Here is a 22,878-nt window from a genome sequence, read left to right as displayed (position 1 = left end):
ACTGTAAAGTAATTTGTATTTAGTTGAACTATTGTTTTTGAATAAAAGTTTTAATATAAGATCTCCATGCCTAACTAATTATTACTCACAGCCTCCGTGCGAAGCATAAACATCATCACAAACCAAGTTGTTCTATTTTCTCTATGGTTGTAGGCATTTGGAATACCACGTGATACAAAGCTTACGCATTGGTAGTTTGACAGATGACGACTTTCTTTTCTACAGTTAAAGAATTCCAGTAGATAAAAAATATATTGGCCTATTACAAGCTCAAGAAACCCCGTTTTTGTATAGCACACATTAATTTAACAAGTTTGTATTCTAAAATTATAACACTGTATAGTGGTATCATTTTTTCTGTGAACGTCATCCTCACCAACCACGTGCGTTTTGTGTCGACGTTCGTGAAGCTATTCACGTGACCTCGAGGACAGAAACAAAACATAATCGTTTGTTTTTGTTATGAGCGAAGCTGGTTCTAAAAAGCCTCAAAATTGTTTGTGAATGAACCTAATATGAAAAAAATTATTATTGCCAAATAGATAGGTCTCGATGCTACTTATTCACAATCAGTGTCTCCGGTCTGTGGCCAAACATTGACAGCAATATAGGCCTATATAGACAGTTCACAATATACAGGTTTGGACTTTCGAAATCGCGAGTATGGCTTTTTAACAGAGTAAAGTCGAGCTGCGCTAATTATAGGCCTTGGTTATTATAAGAATTATCGTCGCCATAATCATGAAGCAGAATGCTATCCGCTTGAAAAATCGAAAAAGTATAAGGACAATTTTTGAAATTAGGTTCATGTTTCGCGCGAATTCCATGTGTTTATGCTAGGTTGTGATTTACCGTTCCGCCATCAAAATGCGATCGCCTCAACTTCCTGTCCTGCAATTCATCGACCCGGCCCAAAAGAAGAAGTGTGAACGACCGTAAGGCGGCCTGGGCCGACTTAAAACAACTTAAAACAATAACTGTGAACGGAAATGATGTTGAGTCGGCCCTAAGTCAGCCCATGCTGCATTTCTGGCTATTAACAGAACTGGTCCATGGCACCCGGCTTTTGGAAAAAAAAACCCGGGTTATATCCTGCTGGTTTGTTGAATAGCGAAGAGTTCTTAAATTATTTATTGCCACTGAAGCCCATGAGATGAAGTGAGTGATTGTTGTTTACATTCCAATGGCTATATGTTGCTGGCAGGACTCTTTTGTTAACTCCCAATGGAATTCTTAAAACCAATTAAAGTTAAGTTTATTGAGCTGCTAACAGCTCCCTCTGGACCATTTGACAGCTCACTCTCAACTATCAGACAGCTCACTATGGACCATTTCTGCTAACGGGGACTTTTGCCTCATGGCGTAATTTAAGGCGAACCTGGGCCGGCCTAATAAGTGTGATTGGGCTCGAGCCCAGTCACACTTGAAAGTTACTTGTAAGATGTTGTAACAGAGATGTTTAGTGATAATATCATAAACTGGGGCCGTATAATTATGGTTTTTGTGTTTACGTGATTTTTTTGTGATTACGCAACATCGTAATCAGTATCGTGGTTGTCGTCATTCCACGTATTCATCATGTTACCGATGAATTTATTTAAAATGATAACAAAAGTGAAAGTGAAGAACAATCCGACGTAATTCATAAGAAAATAAATGTACAGTAGTGATCGCTGCTTCACAACAGCTACCACCCATCTTAAATTATATGATTTGTTAGGTAAGTTAGATGATCGTGTTCTATATTATGGATCAGATTCCTGCGTTTTCATTACTAGCAATATACTAACCCAGTAGATATTCAACCTCCTACTGGAGGTTATTTAGAGGGCACTGACAAATGAGATAGACCCAAAGACGGTAAATTTATTTCTTGTTTTGTATCTGATAACCCTAAAAAATTATTGTTATAAAATATACTCGGGTAAAACTGTTTGCACAGTAAAGGTTTCACATTCAATTTTAAAAATTCACAGAAGATATATTTCGGAACTGTTACCAATATGATTAAAGACACTGACCCAGAGAAAAATACTACATCTAACTCTAATTGGATAACCAAGAAGCCTAAATCAAGAAAAATTCTAAATGAAACCACAACTAAAGATTATAGAATAGTATGATAAGAGAATAATTATTGATGAATTTAAAACTGTATATGGATATGTTTAGTAATACTTTTCACTTTATCTAATAATATTGAAAGTATTTTTTATCTATATTGATAAATTATTGTACTTGACGAAAATTAAAATTGTTTGTGTAAACTTTGAATATATATATATATATATAATGTAAATTATTGTAATTATTTTTGTATATATTGTAAATCATTGTTATTACTTTTGTAAATATAAGACAAATATTGTATTTTTGTAATGTCTAAATATATTATTGTATACTTTGTAAATTAATGTTATTACTTTTGCAAATATAAAGAGAAATATATTATTTCTGTACTCTACTGTATAATGATATGACAGGTTGATGAAATTTGCTTTGCTTCTCGATGAAACAGAAATATAAATCTTTCTCATTATTTGAAATGATTTGTTTGCCGATCGTGGAACAGATACACACAATACTTTACATACAATTTATTTTCTTGACACGAATTTTATTTTCTTTATATAAAACTTATTATCTTGACAGGAATAATATTTTCTTTACATAAAATTTATTTTCTTGACACAAATTGTTTGTTTAGTACATTTTTATTTGTTAATGTATATGATTTTACATTGTTTTTTTTTTACATAAAACGTATTTGCTTTACACGATTTTAATTTCCTTTACATAAACATTCATTTACTTTACATAAAATTTATTTTCTGGACACGAAATGTATTTTCTTTACATGAAATTTATTTTCTTGACACGAATTTTATTTTCCTTACATAATATTAATTTATTTTTTAACATTTATTTAAAATTATATTTTCTTTAAACGAATTGCTTATAAGTGTTATTTACTTTATTTCAATTTTAATTTTTAATTTTAATATTTTTGATGTATTTTAACAAACTCCAATGTGTCCAATGTTAATTTAGATTAATTTTTTCATCTTATTTGTGAAGAAGTCTCTATAAACATTTACTAATATAAAATTTTGTAAATATAAGAGAAATATTTCATTTTTATCTTTTCAAAGGGTTTGTTTTATAGTATATTTGATGTTTAGTTCCTTTGTACCTTAATGTCTTGCGTTTGACAATTGCATAAACCGTTTATTTCATATTTTTGCAGGAATCAATGTGATATTTATTAATTCAGTGATTAGAGTTTAACTAGGTTTATATTTTACAGTTTTTACAATTCCTTATTTCCGCATTTCAAAACAATACGTTTTTTAAAAGTAACAAAATAATCGGCTATGTAACAGCATTTATCATAGCATTGTTTACTAACTCTTTGATATGGAAAATTTTATTTTTCTATACCGACAGAATTTTGAATATAACTACCGTATGTTTCCTTAAAGTATTTTGAGTTTCTTTTTTCTAATTATTATATTTGTTTTGATTATTTTTGTTATATTCTTTCTGTTTTGATTGTATCCGAGGATATCATAGACCTTACTACATATTTAAAAATGTTATAATAGGTCTTATGAATACATTTAGTTTTTGCGGTATAATAACTCGCTTTTAATTTTTGCATTCATCATCGTCATCATCATCATCATCATCATTACCATCACCATTATGGTCGTCAACTTCGCCAATATCATCACCATCACTATGTCTGTCAATATAATCATAATCACTACCATAGTCACAATCATCACCCTTTGTAGTATCATAATCACCTCCACCATCATACTCACTTTGATTTCCATTATCACTACCATAGTCACTATCATCAACATTCATCTAATAGATGTCTTCGCCAACATCATTACCATCACTATGGTTATCAAAATAATCATAATCACTACCATAGTTACTATCAACAACATTTGTAGCATCCTAATAACATATACCATTATCCTCACTTTGATTATAATCATCAATATCATAGTCACTATCATCAATATCCATCATAGTTATCATCTTCGTTATTATTATCATCACCAACAGCAGCATCCTCATTATTACCACTGATACTTCGCATAATCCATCAATATATTTTGTTTATTATTTTCTGAACATCATCATCATCAACAGTATCATCATCATCCTCATCATTAACGTCATCATGGTCGTCTTCACCATTGTAACCAGTTTAAATTATGATTCTACCCCTCTGAAACTATCAGAATTTTCGGGCCGTAGTATATCTATAACTTATTATCAGTTTTTGTTCCTGTTGTTGTTATGTATATGCTCCACTGCCAGCATACAATATCAATTCAAATAATGAGAGAGAGAGTCATACAATTTTGTTTAAGCAATAAGCAAAAATAGATTTTCATTTATTTTTGTTTCTAGCAAACTAATGATATACATATCATCATAGAAATTACATTCATTTACTAATTCATGAATTAAGTGTTAGATTAGCAAACGGTCTTCAAATAATTACTTCAATACCTTCGCTTTAGTATGGTCGATTTAGTTTCCTTAACAAGATCACTAGTTAATTTCCCTCTCCTCGAGACTATGTCAGGTAAGATTCCGTTTTTTGTGTAGGTACCGGAGTACGAAGTAGCTGTCATAACCTTGAAAGATGTGGGCTATGCAAGTTATGTTTTCATTGTAAGGGGTTTTGTTTTTAAACATAGTCGCAAAAATCCTGGCAAGCAGATTCACCATAGAAGGTAAGCGTTTTTTCACCGCAGATATCAAACTCATCGGAATCAACGTCATACATTCAACACAAGTTTTCTGAGGAACATACATTTGGTTTGTGCTCCCCCGTCTCCTGCGTACACTCGAAATCAAAGAAAAAATATTTTGTTACAGATTTCCTAAACTCTTTTTATTTATTAAATTTCTTTTCTTTGTTTTTTATTTTCTACGATTTGTTTCATAAAACATTTACGATCGTAGGAAACATCTATCGTACAAACCGGATAAAAGTAACTAACGCATCTGTGCACCTTACGAAAAATACGGTTAGGGACCTACATGTTTTACATGATTTAATCTTCTTTTATCAAATTGTAGTTTGCCTAGGATTTAAGGGTATTTTATGATTATCAAAGCATTGCTGATTTTTAAAAAGTCTATTACAATCTATACGTTCTCTTCAAAAATTTGAATTAACATTGTCTGTATATTCGCTCGATTTATATAATTTACACACATATTTACATTTATGAGAAAACTTATTATTATAACACCGAAAACATTTGTTACACAAATACCTAATTTAAAAAAACGCCGTAATACTAGAAATCAAATCAATGATTATTATGATGATAAATAAATCTGTTTCTCTTTGAAGTCCCCACTAAATATAACAGTATTTAAATTATCTTTAGAAATAACAATGAGTTGATAATTAGGAATAGCTATCTAAAACGCTTTAATGCATTCTAATGAAGAACGTTCTTTTTTAAAGTTTCATTTACAAAAATATTAACTCGAGATTGCAATACCTTTAATATCGCATTAAAAAATAGTTTCAGGTGTTTAGTGATCTCTGCGACTAAATGGTATTGTAATAGATACATTTAAATCATTAGATTTAATAACGATTCTTAATAAGTCGTTATCGTTAATATTTTCACATACGTTATTTAAAATATGTTCACAAATTCTATTAAAAACTGGTAAAATATCTAATAATTGTCTAACCCTAACAGCCTCTAACAGTGTAATCATTAATTTTAACATTATTCTGTCTTCTAAATTAAAGGGTTCATCGTTCTTTTAGGTTTGCTGGGTAAACAGATTATCCTCATCTAGGCCTAGGCCTATATCTTTATTTTCATCGCGCTATTAATCCAAATAAACTTCTTCATATTGATTTAACCAATTGTAATGTTTGTCGGAATTTGGCATCATCCCCTTTGTTTCCTCCTCTGCGCGTTGTACCATCATCTTTATTTCCTCAGCTTCTTTTCTCTTTCCGCCATCATTATTTTTCATCCGTACCATTACCGTAAACAGCTTCACCATTTAAGTTCTTGTAACGTCTATTCAATTTCATGGGCTTGTTATAACATATCATACCACTGCTCAATTTTAGGGTTAATCCCTTTTTAGCTCGGAATATATTTTCCATTCCAGGTGTAATACGGTATATATTTTCACTATTATAATTTTTATTTACTACCATTATTGTATATATCATTTTTACTACTATTATTAAAAATACCCCCGTATTTAAAAAGTTTAACATATCGTTCATGTGCCCGCATATCTATCGGCTTTTCGCTACTCATCAGACGTAATGTTAATGCGCTTCACTCGTTGGTTGATTTCAATCAGACGTCATACATACAAGCGCATGTTTCGATCTTTTCATTATACATCATTATTCGTCAGACTTCAACGTTTCAGGGCCTGTCATTAGAAAACCCCGCTATGCGTCATCAGTTTGAAAAACCCGCTATGCGTCATTAGTCAACTTATTAATCAGCTTATCCATTTTGGAACACTCAAAAGATCATCAAATGTAAGTTATTATCACTATTATTTAACGTTGAGACATTCTCAACAACAGTTCTTTTCAGAACTACTGAGATAGACGAGACATACATATATTTCACACATGTCATCCTTGACAAAATGTTTTTGAATAGAAAAAAAAAGTTGCTACAAGACTTGATGCTATCCCCAGCGAAACGTTGATAATAGAGGAGTCTCTGTAATCCTATTGTGTTCAGTATACAATTGATCGAAATTGTTCTGAAAATAAATAAATACGTCAATAGGCCTAAATAAAATAAATAAATATTATATATAAAATATACAAAGAGAAACAAATTGCAGTTTGAATTTATTAATCAATGATTGTTAACACGAAAAAGAAAACCCTTACCTCTCCTCCTTTCAAATTATTCCATTCCAAAAATTCCGTCTCCACGAATTTGTTTACGCTCTGTATTACTTGATCAATCAAATCAGTTCTGTTTCTATCTTTACATAACACAGCTAACTTCGCTCCAAACACAAAAACCATAATTATACGGCCCCAGTTTATGATATTATCACTAAACATCTCTGTTACAACGTCTTTTAAAAACGTCTCAATATTCTCATTTGAATCAAGCAATACTTTTCTTGTCAAATTATAAAGATGTTTAGCGTACGCTTTATACATCTTTTCGCAATATTTGAAAGAAGTAAAGTTCGTATCCTCTATATATTCCATATCATTGCCCAGTTGTTGAGAAATTGTTCTGAAAAAAAAAATAAATAGGCCTAAATAAAATAAATAAATATTATATATAAAATATAGAGAGAGAAACAAATTGCAAATTGAATTTATTAATCAATGATTGTTAACACGAAAAAAAAGTGATTTACCCATCCTCCTTTTAAATTATTGATTTCACTCAAACGTCATACGTACCAGCGCATGTTTCGATCTTTTCATTATACGTCATTATTCGTCAGACTTCAACGTGACTTGGCCTGTCATTAGAAAACCCCGCTATGCGTCATCAGTTTGAAAACCCCGCTATGCGTCATCAGTCAACTTATCAGTCCACTTATCATTTTTTGGAACACTCGTGAGATCATGTAAGTTATTATCATTATTATTTAACGTTGAATCATTCTCAGCAACAACAGTTCTTTTCAGAACTACTTAGATATGCGAGACATACTTTTATACATATCATTCTTGCCAAATGTGTTTTGTTTCTATCTTTACATAACCCAGCTAACTTCGCTCCAAACACAAAAACCATAATTATACGTCCCCAGTTTATGATATTATCACTAAACATCTTTTGTAAAACGTCTTTAAAAAAACGTCTCAACATTCTCATTTGTATCAAGCGATATTTCTCTTGTCAAATTATAAAGACGTTCATCGCACGCTTTATACATCTTTTCGCAATATTTGAAAAAGTTACAGTTCATATCCCCTATATATTCCATATCATTGCTTAGTTTATATGCTACAAACGCTGAATTAATTTCTCGTGCAATTCTTTCAGTTTCCATGCTTATATTTTTTTCTCGAATAACGCTATTTCTTCAAAATATATATACCTAAAACGAATACTAAAATTATATGAACTCACTTACGGTTATACCAGTATTATCATAATCATTATTAATATTTTTGTCATCATCATTATTTTTATTATTATTCTCGTTTTGATCCGGACTATTCAAAAAACAAACAAGTCATCGCTCTCAACCAATGAAAATCGTTCTTTACATGAACCAATCAAATTAATTATATTCTTGTTTACATTCTACCGGGATATTCAAGTCACCATACCCGCACATGACGTCATTCAAAAAAATAATCAAGTCACCGTTATCACTCTCAGCCAATGAAAATCGTGCTTTACATGAACCAATCAAATTCAGCCTTTCCACACTACGTCATCATACCCTCATTATACAATTTATTATACCAGCCTAATTATATTGATAAACAATTGTCAATCATAAAAATATCCTCATAAATATATCATATCCATTGTTCTATTGTTACGTCATGTTTAAATAAACAGTTTCATATCCAATAAACAGCCTCAAGTGGTCAACACAACTACTAAGAACTGCACCCCAAATTGATGATGAAACTAGGTTCCACTGGGACTTTGAGGGCTCAATTCTTTCATACCCCACAGCGACTGGTTTTGTCCGGCGGGTACCACTTGCAGGTACACACACCTCTGTGCGATCTGCCGCTCCCCGCACCCTCAGCCTCTCTGCAGCGAAGCTCAACAAACTTTTAGTCACGAGGAAAGTGACTCTGCATGAAATGCAATCAATGGACGGTCTACTTAACTACGCTTGTAGTCTTGTTCTACCGGGTCATCCCATGCGTTTCTACGCGTTTGATTAACATTTTATCATTGGCAAACATCCGTCACACCTTACTCGTTACACTGGAAAGTTGGCGTCTTTGTTAAGTGGGTATGCCCCACCTTGTATTTGGATCCAATTATTCACTTTATAAAATTCGAGTTTGATACCGTTTGAGCAGGCACTCGCAGTACCATTCACCGATTTTTAGGGGGAGGGGTTGGGGTGTCAGTGGAGCATAGCTCCTGACTCTTTCCTCACCTTGTTTCTTTTTGTCTGGGTGGTGACATTTCCTTGTAGTCAGGTCTTTAGCGCATGCACCCAGGTTGTTAGTAATTAATTAATTGATTTGATGCTTAATTTGTTAAATTAACGTTTTACCACTCTTCATGGACGATTTATATTGTAATCGCCATTGAAGTATTTATGTATTGATCACGTGTCAGGTGTATGTCGAATGTAACAGTCTGAACTTATATAGTCATTCTCTATATCTATCTTATATATTTATACTCTTTATATTTAATCTTTAGGGGCAGCCTTATGTTCCCATTCTATAAAATGTTTAGCTAATATAATGACATCAGTGGGTGGCTGCCCCATTACACGTTTTTGAGTTATCTATATATTAAATTGTTTTTCGTCATTGAATAAAATGACAATTTCCATCCAATTCGGTGTTTGCTTTCTTTGTTTAGTCCTGTACTCGCGTCCTGCGGCATAAATCTACTTTCTACTTGTGATTTGGATGTACTTTTTTTTGGGTAAATAATTTTATAATTAGAATTTGACAAAAAAAGAAAATTTTAATTTTAATTTTTTTAGACATATTTTTAGTACTGATCTAAATTTTAAAAGAATTAATATATTGAATATTAGATACGGTATTTAGAAATCTTCTTTCTACTTCTGATTTGGATTAATTTTATTTTTGTAAATAATTTTATATTTATTATACATACAAGTAATAATAAATACCAATTAATATAATGCATTTTTTACATTTACAAATTAAATGATAATAATTGATAGCAGATAATATTTTTATATATAATAAGAATGATAATTTATGACTAATTGTGCCTGTTTGTGATTTTTTTTACTTTTTTGAATATTTTGTATTATCCAATACGATTGCAATAAAGTTAATTATGAATTATGAATTATAATCTATTTCATACAAATTATGAAACATCCTTATTCTGATGTTAGAAATGTTTTAATATATTTTTAATACCAAAATTTTCACAATTTGTATCTTTTATCCTTAGATTAGCATTGTTACAGCTATTAGCTACTTTTGACATTCTTTTATTCATTATACCTGAAAAGAAAATTAATATCTGGTATTAGTATCGACCTGCAGAGTTATTTTCATATTTTTAAATGGTATTTTTTTAATCTTTAGAATGAACTTGCAATTCACAAGAAGAAGATATTGGGAGTTGAACATTGGCTCAAGAAGCATATTGAAAAATGAACTCCCAATGTATGTTACACTAAACCAAATTTAATTCTTACATTGACTTTGAAAATATTAAAACCATTGGGCCTGCATAGGATCTCAACCTCCTCCCCCCAATCTGACACACACACACACACACGCACACCCACACACACACACACACTTGTTTTCTCTTTTTCTTCAAATTCTCTATTGATGATACTACTAACAAATGATACTATATTATAACATTAACAAAGGTGCCAGATAAATGACTTTTTTAAATAAAAATAAAATGTGATAGAATTTCATTGAACAAAAATTCAATTAGAAAAAAAAATAAATATATGTTAATGTGTAACCAAACCAACACGGAAATCCAGGAGATACCACAAATACTCCTACATGCAACTACCAGTCACAACATCGATTTATGCCACTAACTTTTTCCTGTTGACGATACCTTACTGGAAACAAATTTTTTCGGAATATAATTAATCCAGATTCAAAAGTGCAATGTAGAGTAGTTATCAGCTTGAGAGAAATAAATCAATCAATAATTAGTACAAGACAGGTTTTCATACGACAGGTTTTCATGCATCAGGGACGTATGCAGGGGGGAGCCGTGGTAGCCGCGGCTCCCCCCCCCCCCTTTGTACACAGTGTTAAAATGTTAAAGCTTATTCTTGAGCCAATACAAATTCTTTCCTGGGATCACTCAAAATGAATACTTCTAAACATGTAAATATTCATCAGTACACATTTTACATATGCCTAATAGAACACATAGGCCTAAGCGTGATTTAAAAAAATCTTAAATCCATAAATCTCAGGCCAGGTCTTTTAAGATAGAAATGCGATACTGTGGTTCAATTTCGTTTTTTTCCTTTTGCAAGTTTCTTTAAATGTTTGTTTAATAATACTACTACTAATAGTAATAATAATAATAACAATGATGATGATGACGATAGTAATAATTGATATTAATATTAATAACAATAAAAAGTGAAGAAAATTGTGATTTGTTGATCATAATATAGTAGTTATATAGTTAAAGCTTAGTAAGTTATAATTAGGCCTAAGTTGTCCTGGATATTAAGTAGATCCCTGATAAAAGATCATGAGAAATTTGTTGGCGTTTCATTTTGACTATAATGGTAATGTGATGATGATGAATTTTACTATATAAAAGTGTCATTTCCGGCCATCTCGAGAGGTACTATTTCCTCAAATTTTCTCACCTCAGCCCCAGCCATGGTTGGGCTGAGGTGGTTGTGAAATCACGTTTTTGAAGTAGGCCTATGTAAAGTACGTACTCAAAGACAATGTTTTTAAACTTTGTTTTCTATGGGATACACACATATATTAATAAGATCTCTATGGTTGTCAAAAATCGCTGATAAAAGATCATGAGAATTGTTTTTGGCGCTTCATTTTGACTAACGGTGATGTGATGATGATGAATTTCACTAAAAGTGTCATTTCTGGCCATCTAGAGGTACTATTTCCTCAAATTTTCTCACCTCAGCTCCAAACATTGTGGGGCTGAGGTGGGTGTCGACTCACAAAATGCCCTCCCCCTTCACATTTCAAAACAGATCTGTGCCCTTCCCTGGGTATGACATTAAACTCCATCGAGTCGGCTCCTGATGTATGTCTTAGTGACTGCTGTTTGTTTTTAGGATGTGATCTGGTTTGTCATGTACATTTTTCGTGATTATGACTATTCTGGATAAAGAATGTTTTGAGCAGAGGTGGATTCAGGCCCCCCCCCCCTTCATTTTTTTAAGGAAAAAAAAGAAAAATATATTCAAATTGAAGTGCGAGAGTATATTCAAATTGAAGTGCGAGAGTGTAATTTCCGGCCATCTAGAGATGCCCTAATCATAAATTTTCAGTGGGTGATTCCTCGGTCTGTGAAAGTCCCTCCCTTGTTCACCTCTCTTTCGAATTTCTGGATCTGCCACTTTTATTATATAATTATTTTTGCGCTTATTTATAATGCGTCTATTGCAAATTTCACTTTATCCTCTCAAACAATCCTAAGAACATTCAGAGTGCGCTACTTCACAGGGGGATTTTCCCCCTTGACCCCGCCGGGGTCATACGTAATTCGCATAACGGCTCCCCCCCCCCCTTTCAAAATCCTGGCTACGTCCCTGTCATGCATAACTTTTTTAATAACCAGGTAGCCTACCTAATTATTTTATTTATTTTAAATTATTTTTTATACATCTAATCAGTAACTATAAAACTTTTGAATTATATAGTGGCATTTTAATATAGTCAGATTAAAAGCTTGTCATGGACTTTGCAATATTTTTTGCTAAATTATATGTAGCAGATTATTACTCTGTACCTATTTTAGAATACTTTATCTGGACTATAATAATATATGCAGTTATTCTTCAAACCTTTGTCTTGTAGGATGCCCCTATACTGTTGCTGACGGGGCCAACAGGGGCTGGTAAGACCGCCACTGTACAGACACTGTACAGCCAACAATTATTTTGAGAATGGCAGATGATATATATCGATTTTAATTGGTATTTAAATGTGAAATTGCCATAATTTTTTTAATAGAAAGTAAAAAAGTATTTACACATGTGTACCAGAATATTAATGTCACTCCATGTCAAAAGCTGATTGGACAAATAAGTAGCCTGCAATTATTTTGAGAACGTTACATTATGTAAATTGAAATTGGTATTGAAATGTAAAATTGCAGTTATTTTTATTAGAATGTAAAAATTATTATATATAGAAATATAATAAGGCTCTGAAGATTAATTTCTATGATATAAAGACGTTACTTGATTAGCTTACTTTGTATATAATTTTGTTAATTATTAGCTGTCAATTAAACATCAGAACAAGAAAATGTTTTCCTTGTCAAAAAATAATAGAGGCAAAATTATATTTTGATTTTGTAAATATTAAAAATGTAAATCTATTTACATGATAGTAGTAGTTTAGATCTGTATGATAATGTACTGTAGAAATCCGATGTTTGAATTAATGAGTTTTATTCAATATTTGAGGCATGTTGTGGCAAAATGGTTAATGCACAGACCAGTATTTAGTAAAGGAGCTATAAAATATGGTAGCTCAAAAAATTGCCTAAAAATCAAATTTTTTTTTCACTATAGTTTAATGTCTTACTAATCATGTCCCAAAGTATTAGTTCTGAAAGTGATCAACAAATCATTTATTTAATGTTATTTAGATAGTTAATTCTATTAAACAATATATGTACAAATAACTTTGGAAGGCAATTACTTAAAATCATGTTTATCCGGACTCTAAGAGTGCTGTAATTTCACTTTCCAATAACTTAGGCTTGAAATGTCCAATTTCAATGAATGACCCCTCATTTTAAAGATCACATACTCAGGTATCTGAAAATACTAATAACTTGAATTTCAATTTTTGCTACAACTTAGCCATTTTGCCACAACGTGCCTCATTTTATCATGTTTGAGCACAAGCATATTTATCTGTGTTAAACTGATTTCAAAATTTTTTTTCCCTGCCAGATTTTGGGGATTTTGCGGGTCAAAGGTATCAATCACAAGCCACACTGTTTTGTGATTTTATCACAAGAGCGAACAAATATCAATCTCTGCAACTATTTGGAGAGAAATCATTCAAGAAGAAAGTTATTGTTATTGAAGTAAGTGTTTAAATGGAGGAAGATATTTTATTGAAGATTTTATGTCATTAAACAGTGAATTTACATTTTAGTGCATTAAAGTAAAAAATACCCCAGGTGTACAACCATCCATTGACATTTCATAAACTTATAATGTGCTTTGTCTTGGAAATATTTTCTTAATAAACATACATTAAAATGCATTTATATATTTTTGTTTTCCTATCCCTTCCTTTTTAAATCAAAATTTTGTTATCAAATTGGATTTGAAATATATTAAGCATCAAAATAAACAAGGGAATTATTCAACCTTTTTAAATGTCTCCCTCTAGAAAATGATATACATATTATCTGTTAGTTCATATTGGTTTTCAGCCTCTTGTTGCAGTTTAGTATGATAACAGTTTTGTTGTAGCATTCATTTGACCACTATTGACTATTTTATGCAGTATCATGCTTCTGTTGATAACAATGGTGCCCTCATTGTTACATATTGATAACAAGGATCTTTAATATAATATTACAAGATAATATCCTGCACGTTTTTTGCACCAAATCCTGTAACAACACAGTGTAGTGTGCCCTCTTGCAATTACAATTACTTTTCAACTTTGACCTCAATGATCTTTAACTAAGATAGCCTATCTTGCGTTTTCTACATGGGAATTTTCTAACAACTATCATAACACCCTGTCTCAAAAACAATTACTTTTTATGCTTCATTTTACACAAGGCCGATGCTTCTATTTGTAATGCGTAAAATCGTGGAGAGCGCTATCTTGTTATTATAAGATCTCTGATTTATAACAAAGGCGCCCTCATTGTTATGTATTAACTCATGTTTGAGTTTCTGTGTATTGGAATCCATTCCATAAAAAAATAAATTTGCATTCCTGTGAAGTGGATTCAATGTAAGAAAAAAAATTAAAATAGAAGTGAAATATATTTTTGTCATTCAAATTAGGCAAAATTTTAACTAAACCAATAAAACATATATTCGCATGATGAGGAATCAGTGTTAATTTTCTTAATATTTTTCGACGGTGGCCCATAATTAAGGAGGTGCATCCCACCTTACCCATAAAGAACACAATTCACATAATTAACTATCAAAATATTCCAAGTACTGCATCTACACTTTTTTTTGGTTAGATTAAAAATGATAATTGATATACTGTACATACTAATACCTATTATTAAACAAGATGAAAACGCTCCATCACAACATGATAATTAATATAGAATAAGTAATTCTAATAGCGTAGATATTCTCAGTAGCTGGTCTAGTATTGTCCTACCAAAACGGATTGAGTTGTTGGTGTTGATTACAAGTTTTTCATTTCTGAGAGTTGCCATATATAATTATGATAATGCAAAATTGTTTGCACAGTTGAGATAAATAGTCCATTGATTACAAATTTTATGAAAGATTTTAATGCTTTAGTGTTCTTTCATCAGGGCTCGTTTTAAAGTTGAAATTAATATTCTTTTCCATTTGGTACTTTGCCATTTTCATTCTGATTGATTGCCATTTTATTTATTGCCATTCTGATTTAACCACTTATGTGTATGTATGATATCCTCACTTTAAAACATCCCGGCTTTATATATTTACAAAATTGAAATCCAATTCGGTTTTATGTACACAAATGAAAGTTGTCTCTAATTACTTAGCAAAGAAATTTCTTTACCTGGAATCCTTGATAATTGAACCAAAAGGATGCAAGATGATAAAAAAAAAAAACCATACATCTTTGAAATACAACAAAAGATTCAAATGGAAACATGTTTCAAAGTTCAACATCCTATAATCAGTACACTACAACAGAAAACTTAAAATAAAAACCAAGCCTGTTTCTTCTAGACTATATGTAATTAACTGTTATGCTTGCATACGTTGTATGCATGCTAATTATAAGTTGAATATTAACGAGTTCAAGTTTACATGTCGCATTACTTATAATATGCAGTAGTGTATTTCAATCTTGTTGCTATAATTTCCATTGATGCAAATGAGTAAACACCATTGGAAAACTAATTATTTTTTAATTTCTTTGTGCTCATAGCAGTGTAGTAATCTTTTTGTATAAATACAGAAAAAATATCTAAATTGGATACAATCACAAAAATGTAACTCTATCTTTATTTTTAAAGACACATTTCTAGACATAGTATAAGCTAAATCATTTTTGTGGATGCTGAATTATAGTTAGCTTCTATTGCATTACTTATATATTCAGTAGAGTATTTCAATCAGTTGCTATAATTTTTATTGATGCAAATGAGTAAACACCGACAGAAATTTTGTTTCCATTTCTATGTGCTCAATACAGTGTAGTAATCTTTTGAATAAATACAGAAAAATATTTATTTTTTTTAAAATTAGATACAATCACAAAAAATTAATTTTATTTTTTAAATAAATATTTCCAGACATAGTATAAGCTACATAATTATAATAGCTTCTGTATATTTTATATGCCTGCATTCTGTTCCACGTCTGATAAAAGAGGGCCTTTATTTATGAAATAACTAATGTGAATGTCTCTTTCAGTTTTAATCCAGTGGCTCCAACAAGCATGTGCAAAGTGCTGACAAGTATTGACAAGTATAGCAACATTTGAGACAACAAAGGTATATCTTGTGGCTCCACAAGCTATATAAATAGATTGATGTTTTCGAGTACCATCCAATAAAATCAACACATAATGTTTGGTTTGGTAAACAATCCTCTGATAAGTTAAACGTATACCCTTTGTCCACAATAAATCCCCATTGTAGAGAAAAATAAATTGGACCTACTGTTAAAACATAAAATTAATTACCTCCCTTAACATCAGATAAAGACACAGTCCCAGGGTTTGTTTATGCTGAAAATTGAGATAGAGACGGTTATCATCTGTAATAGTCTGATTAACAAGATAAGGAGTGTGTTAGCCTGTGACAGCCTTCGCAGACAATGGCTACTTGTGGTTGATAATGGGTTGATACAGTACCCTGAACAAGCTCCAAAATGGCGGAAGATTACATGAAGCTAACAATACCTTTCGTGTAACAGACAATATACAAACAATAAAACCTATAAAAATAATAGATCTTTATGCTGGTATTAGGCTAAACTTCATTTTGTTGTGTTGAGAACAAAAATCTAACCTTTTCTTTACTGATTCTTTTCAATTGTATCACTGAAATGCATCTGTCAATGTGTCTGATCTGTTAATAAAGAATTTCCAAAGGTAAAATCTTACAAGGGGCCTAATTATTGAGATATAGTCTAATAAAAATAAATTCTTAATTTGATTCCTTTTCAACAATTCAATTGTTTGTAAAAATTAATAGATTTGGGCATTTTGATTAAAGAAAATACTCTACTGCACTGTGAAATACCATTGTTAACAAGACCAGTTTAGCTCAGTTGACATACTATCAAAATGGTATTGAAGCCTGTCTGTTAAATTTTAATACATAGCAGCTCATAATTGCATATCTCCAATTTGCTGGACAGAACATTCCTATTTCATTTTAGTCATTTATTTGTCTCAAAACATAATATAAAGGGGAAAAACAATAAGGTTTGGTAGCAGGTAAGTTAAAATGCACAAAGTTTCATTTTGTGTTCATGTTCGTTTTTGTCTGAAACTTAAATCATTTGGAATTTGTTGATTTTTTAAAATTTCATCTTTTAAAGGGAAGTTGTCAATTCCAAGTGCCTTGTAAGTCTACTATTGATGCTTTATCAGCTGCCAGTGCTGGGGATACCTTCATCTGCAATATTCATCAAATGTGTATAATAGAATTAGTATATTCTAAAAGCATTGTGTGTTTATTTTTTCTACAGATACAAGTACTTTAAAGTCTTTCTTTGATGGGAGCAGAAAGTGTGACTCCACTCTAGCAAGAAAATCTTTTAAAAGTACAAAAAGCAAAAATACAAAGCATAAAAGAATGTCTAAATGGAGAACTAAACAAACAGAGGATGAAAAAGAAGGGAAGGATCTAGTGGCAATAGGGGGCAGGAATACGTCCATGTTTCTATTTAGAGCACTGGGGAAAATCCTTTACTGTAAAAGTGAGTAGTTGTTAATAAGTATTCTGTGTAAATTGCACATATTAGATGTCATATTATCTACGAGTACAAATTTAAGAACTCATCATAGAAGAATTATTTTTAATAAGAACATTAAATACCCAGTTTAAAACCATTTATTGAAAATTGCCAAAGAAAGATATTTTTCCAAAATATACATTAATGTATACTGTAAATACATAATATTATCCCTGTATATTTAAAAAAAAATGAAAATAAATAAAATAAATCCAAGTTCTAAATTAATATATTTTTATTTTTGTTTTCTATAATATTTTCATTGACATTTGCATCACATCATCACATACAGTAATAAGCAATTATATACCCGGTACCATATGCTAGATGAGAATTGATTGTCTGCCCTCTCTTTCCACAGGCGCGAGTTGTAGTTATAGGTCTAAACACCAGGTGCGAAAAAAAAATTATATGTATTATCTACGTATTAGTTTACTCTAAAACTGATTAAATGAGCCAATGAAAAAAATTGTAATAATTTAAATTGAAATTGTAATAATTTCCCCTAGATCACTTTTCAAACATTTTGAGCAAGGCCTGACCATGCCCACTTTGCTTTCTTCAGGGACATCGGCACACTATCATGGATCTTGGTACCCTCATCGGGCAAATCCTTGTGCCGCCCCTGCTAAAAACACTATCCTAGGATTCATCGCGGTGCACGAAACATACTGTACAAGTTGTTTTTACATTTCGCACATAAAACAAAAAAACATCAAGAAAAAAAGTGCACTACTGAAAAATTAGTGCACAGTTTAGGATAGGCGAATAACATTGGCAGTTAGTGATGATGTCACAATTGACTTGTAAATGGAATTATTGCACAATGATTGAACTATAACAATTTGCTTTATAACTCAATCATCTTCAAATTTTTGTTTGCATAGAATTTATGAATTCTCTAAATGTATCTCTTCAGCCAAGACTAAGGTGATTTTCTTGAAATTGTTCATGTTTGTTTTTACTCATATGCTGTGCAAATAAATGCCATTGCTTTGAAGTGTAGGTGATTATAGGTTGCTTGTACCTTTGTCATATTAAATATGTTTATTTTGCACAGGGTTCGCAAAACAAACAGTTCAGTAATCAAATTATGTATTTCTAAATTGGTATCTATTTATATACATGTGTATACATGTTTACCATGTAGGCATGACCATTTTTTTTTTCTTTTGATGTAGGAGTTAAACCGAAGATTGATGCAGATAAGCAACATATACCACCTCATTTGCAACGTCATGACAGAGATAACTTGAAGTTTAACCCAGAGGTAAATATTTGTTTACCGTAGTTTCTAAATTTTGTGAAGGCCTTCCTAAATGTTGATCCCTTTTAATAATGAAAAATGTTTAAAAATTTGCAAATTGTTTTGATTGTGTGAAGCCTGGTGGCTATGTTTACCAGTTAGCCTCCGTATTCCAAATAGCATTGTGGTCATTAGTACTATCGTTATTTATTTAATTTAATTTATTCAACCAACAATAACAATTTACAACACAAATTATAATACCACATAACACAATGGGGCTTTTAGTATAAACATCTCAACTAGTGATAATTATAAATGTTAATATTTTAGAAAAAAATAAAAAATTACAAAATTACAAATGACAAAATACACCCAGGATCGAAATTAGTAATTGCAACAATAATTACCAAAAAATAAATACCCCCAAAAAACTGTACCTATTTCCTTTTGTACAATACATTTTTTTCTTGTACTCTTACCATAACAACAGCTAAAAAAATCACACAAAAATTAAATTTGACCATTATATATAATACCTTGGGATTGAAAATGATCCACTCGAGTGGATGATGTAGTACGAGGAAGTGAGTATCTAAGTGATGCAGATCTAATTTCTTCTAATTTTTCAGTAAGTAGGAAATATAAAAAAAAAAACATTTTACTTTTATTTTACGATTTATTAGTACTCTACTAAATGTTTTGCATACATAATTGAAAAATAATATGAAAATGTTATTTAGTATCGAACATTATGGTTTATTTTCTACTGTAATGGTTTTATGAATTGTCAGTTACAAGCAATGTTGAACAAAACATATTTGTGATTGTTATAAAATTATGGTTAAAATAAAATGTTGAAAAATGAAACAGACATGTATATTTATGAACGTTTATTTAATATAGTATATTAAATATGATTCTATAATTTTAATAAATATCAATAAATATCATAAGTAATTCTGACTCCACTCTTCCTAGCATCGTAGTATTTTATCAGAGTATAGCAGTTGTATAGCAACAAGAGGTTTAATACATTGTAACTCATCCAGGAGTCGACACAATACAGCTACAAGTGGCATGGGATGGAAACCTCTACATAAGCCACAATGGTGGCAGGTTGCCAAACAGGTAGACACACTTGTACCTTGTAAAGTTTATGATAATGATTGTAATGATACTGATATGTAAACAATTAATTGTGTAATTTGGACTTACTTATCTATGGGTGCATTGTCCTTATGGTTTTATTTTGCGAGAAAAGTTTGGACGTGATTGTATTTGGCACTGTTTTCTGTTGTTTTTCCAGTGCCGTGAGAATACGTTATCAGCGAAAGCATTATTTATTGGTCATTGCTGGACACCAGTAGCATTACACACACAACTATTACCATATTTAAGCCGCATTAAATCGCCATTGAATAACAAAGGTATACCATCACAACTTTATCAGTTAATATATATTTATAAAATATATTTATAAATTATATTGATATGATTAATTATGCTTATAACAAGGATTTATAGATCAATAAAAATATATATAATTTATTAAACCAATAGACTAGTTGTTTTTTTTTAATATTTCTAAATTTTTTTGATACTGATATAAGTTTAAACTCAACATCCTAAACATATCATATTGTCAGGCTACTTTAGCAGTATGCCTATATTTAATGCTTGAATAATTTTTATATTTAAAAAAAATGAATTCAGATTAAAAAAAAATAATTGATATCAGTACTTACCCTCTTATGTGAATAAAGATTTTATAGATAAAATATATGTATTACCTAACCATGTTTAACTGAATAATTAGTGTATGATTGTTGAATGTTTGAATGAATTTATTGTTTTTAGTCATTGTATTTTTCACTAGGTCAAATTTCCCTTCTTCAATAACTGAATAGCTTTTCAACATCAACAAGGTCAGTAAACAAGGCTTCTATAAAAGCACTGTAAAATAATGTTAATAATTATATAATAGGTTCTAACAAACAAAAAGTGAGAATATCAACACTTACGAAACAAATGTTATAAATCATACTCATTGTTATAGCATTAATTTTCAAGTTATCAATGTAAGTTCAATATACTGATTGTATGTAATTGTAGATAATCCACTTAGATGTTGTGAATTTTTGCTTGCTCACTTTAAGGTTCTATTTTTGAATGATTTTTTTAAATATAAAATTATAAATTATTCCATAAGTTGATATTTATATTAGCTACTATCCAGCAATTTCTAACCTATACATCCAGCAGATAGGAAGAAATATATTTTCATCATTGTATAAATAAACCTGTACCATAAAACTGATTGGTATATTTTGCTGCTTTTACAGGGCAAGGGTTGAAAGATTGAATGAAAGAGATGTTGAAACCATGGAAGGGGATGATTCCTGCTCTCAGATTTCTACAGTTTACAATGATTGTAATGATATGGACAGCACTCTGAAGTCGAGTTTATATGATAATGATATACACATTGGAGATTTTGATGATGATAACAACATAGATGATTTTTATGAAGATGATGATTGGTGAAAGATATTTTAATGAGCTTAACAGAAATCGAAGGAAGATATTGAAGAAAATATATATTATTATTTCCATTCGGAATGCTTGTAGAAATTTGTCAGAAAATTATGAATTTTAAAGCCCTGCTTTTTGGAGACAAAATATATGTTGTACCTATTAATTTTCTATGGCCTTTTTCTGCACCTCTTTTCCTCCAGTTTTTTAATATTAAAGACAGGCTCAGGAGGGGAAAAAATGTTGATATGTTTTACAACTAATTTTCTAAGACACAAAAAATGTGTTTAATGAAATACGGTTAATGAGATACAGACCATGAATATTCAAAAATTGGTTAAAAGGGGCATAACAACCCATTTTTTCCAACTTGTTTTCTTTCAAGGCCTGGCTTTAATCTGTATCTTAGCTGTTGCCGATTATTTAGGCTATTTAGTGTCTTTGAAAGTACATATGTACAACAAATATAATATCCAGAGCCTGGCTTTTAAGAAACACCTTATATTTATCTACAAGTATAAATTTCATACTACAAAGACATTCAGTTGTGAGCTTCCTGTTTTTTTGTTTTTGTTTTTTTTTTTTTTTTATTGTTATTAAACGATAATAACTTAAATCTTCTTTACTTACTTTAAGTTATGGTTGTGTTATTTTTCACAAGTCACAACATTTATGAGCCCAATCACACATATATCGACTTAGGGCCACCTTAAAACGACCATTCCGTTTACATATAGTTTTTTGAGTCTTAGGATTGCATTGCAAATGTTCACACTTCATATTTGCGCCGGTCGATGAATTGAGGACACGAAATTCGAGGCATATCGCCTTAATTTGCCTCTTTACTTGATCGGCTGTAGAATCAAAACATTTCTCTGCCATCCTCACACTTGCCTTCCTATACACCACAGTATTTTTAAAACTCCCATCCATTTGCTGTTGTATTTCCCTCTATTCATACAGCTAAAAAAGACACCCCACCTGAGCGCCTTACCATCTACTCCCCGTTGAAC

The 22,878-nt window shown here is 30.8% G+C and overlaps 1 protein-coding gene across 1 annotated transcript; it reads left to right on the top strand.

The window, feature by feature from the left end:
- Nucleotides 1-4,602: 4,602 nt before the first annotated feature.
- LOC117110656 (cell cycle checkpoint protein RAD17-like) lies at nt 4,603-22,099 on the top strand. The gene is made up of 10 exons (XM_033253414.1): nt 4,603-4,609; nt 13,864-14,000; nt 17,668-17,692; nt 17,818-18,048; nt 19,266-19,354; nt 19,893-19,961; nt 20,312-20,461; nt 20,640-20,760; nt 21,210-21,258; nt 21,676-22,099. The coding sequence occupies exons 1-9, from the start codon at nt 4,603-4,605 to the stop codon at nt 21,230-21,232; spliced, it is 852 nt and encodes a 283-aa protein (XP_033109305.1). The 3' UTR covers nt 21,233-21,258; nt 21,676-22,099.
- The last annotated feature ends 779 nt before the right edge of the window (nt 22,100-22,878 follow it).

Source organism: Anneissia japonica, unplaced genomic scaffold (assembly GCF_011630105.1).
Source record: "Anneissia japonica isolate Jap-2015-1 unplaced genomic scaffold, ASM1163010v1 scaffold287587_len645178_cov120, whole genome shotgun sequence".
NCBI classification, from domain to species: Eukaryota; Metazoa; Echinodermata; class Crinoidea; order Comatulida; family Comatulidae; genus Anneissia; species Anneissia japonica.
The sequence above is the reverse complement of the archived record's forward strand: the minus strand, read 5'-3'. Positions and strand labels throughout refer to the sequence as shown.

Bases quoted from the DNA above. Each gene is read 5' to 3' on its own strand.
- LOC117110656 (XM_033253414.1), top strand. The intron at 19,962-20,311 runs GTAAGTAGGAAA...CACTCTTCCTAG, and splicing joins TAATTTCTTCTAATTTTTCA to CATCGTAGTATTTTATCAGA. The intron at 20,761-21,209 runs GTATACCATCAC...ATTTTTCACTAG, and splicing joins ATCGCCATTGAATAACAAAG to GTCAAATTTCCCTTCTTCAA.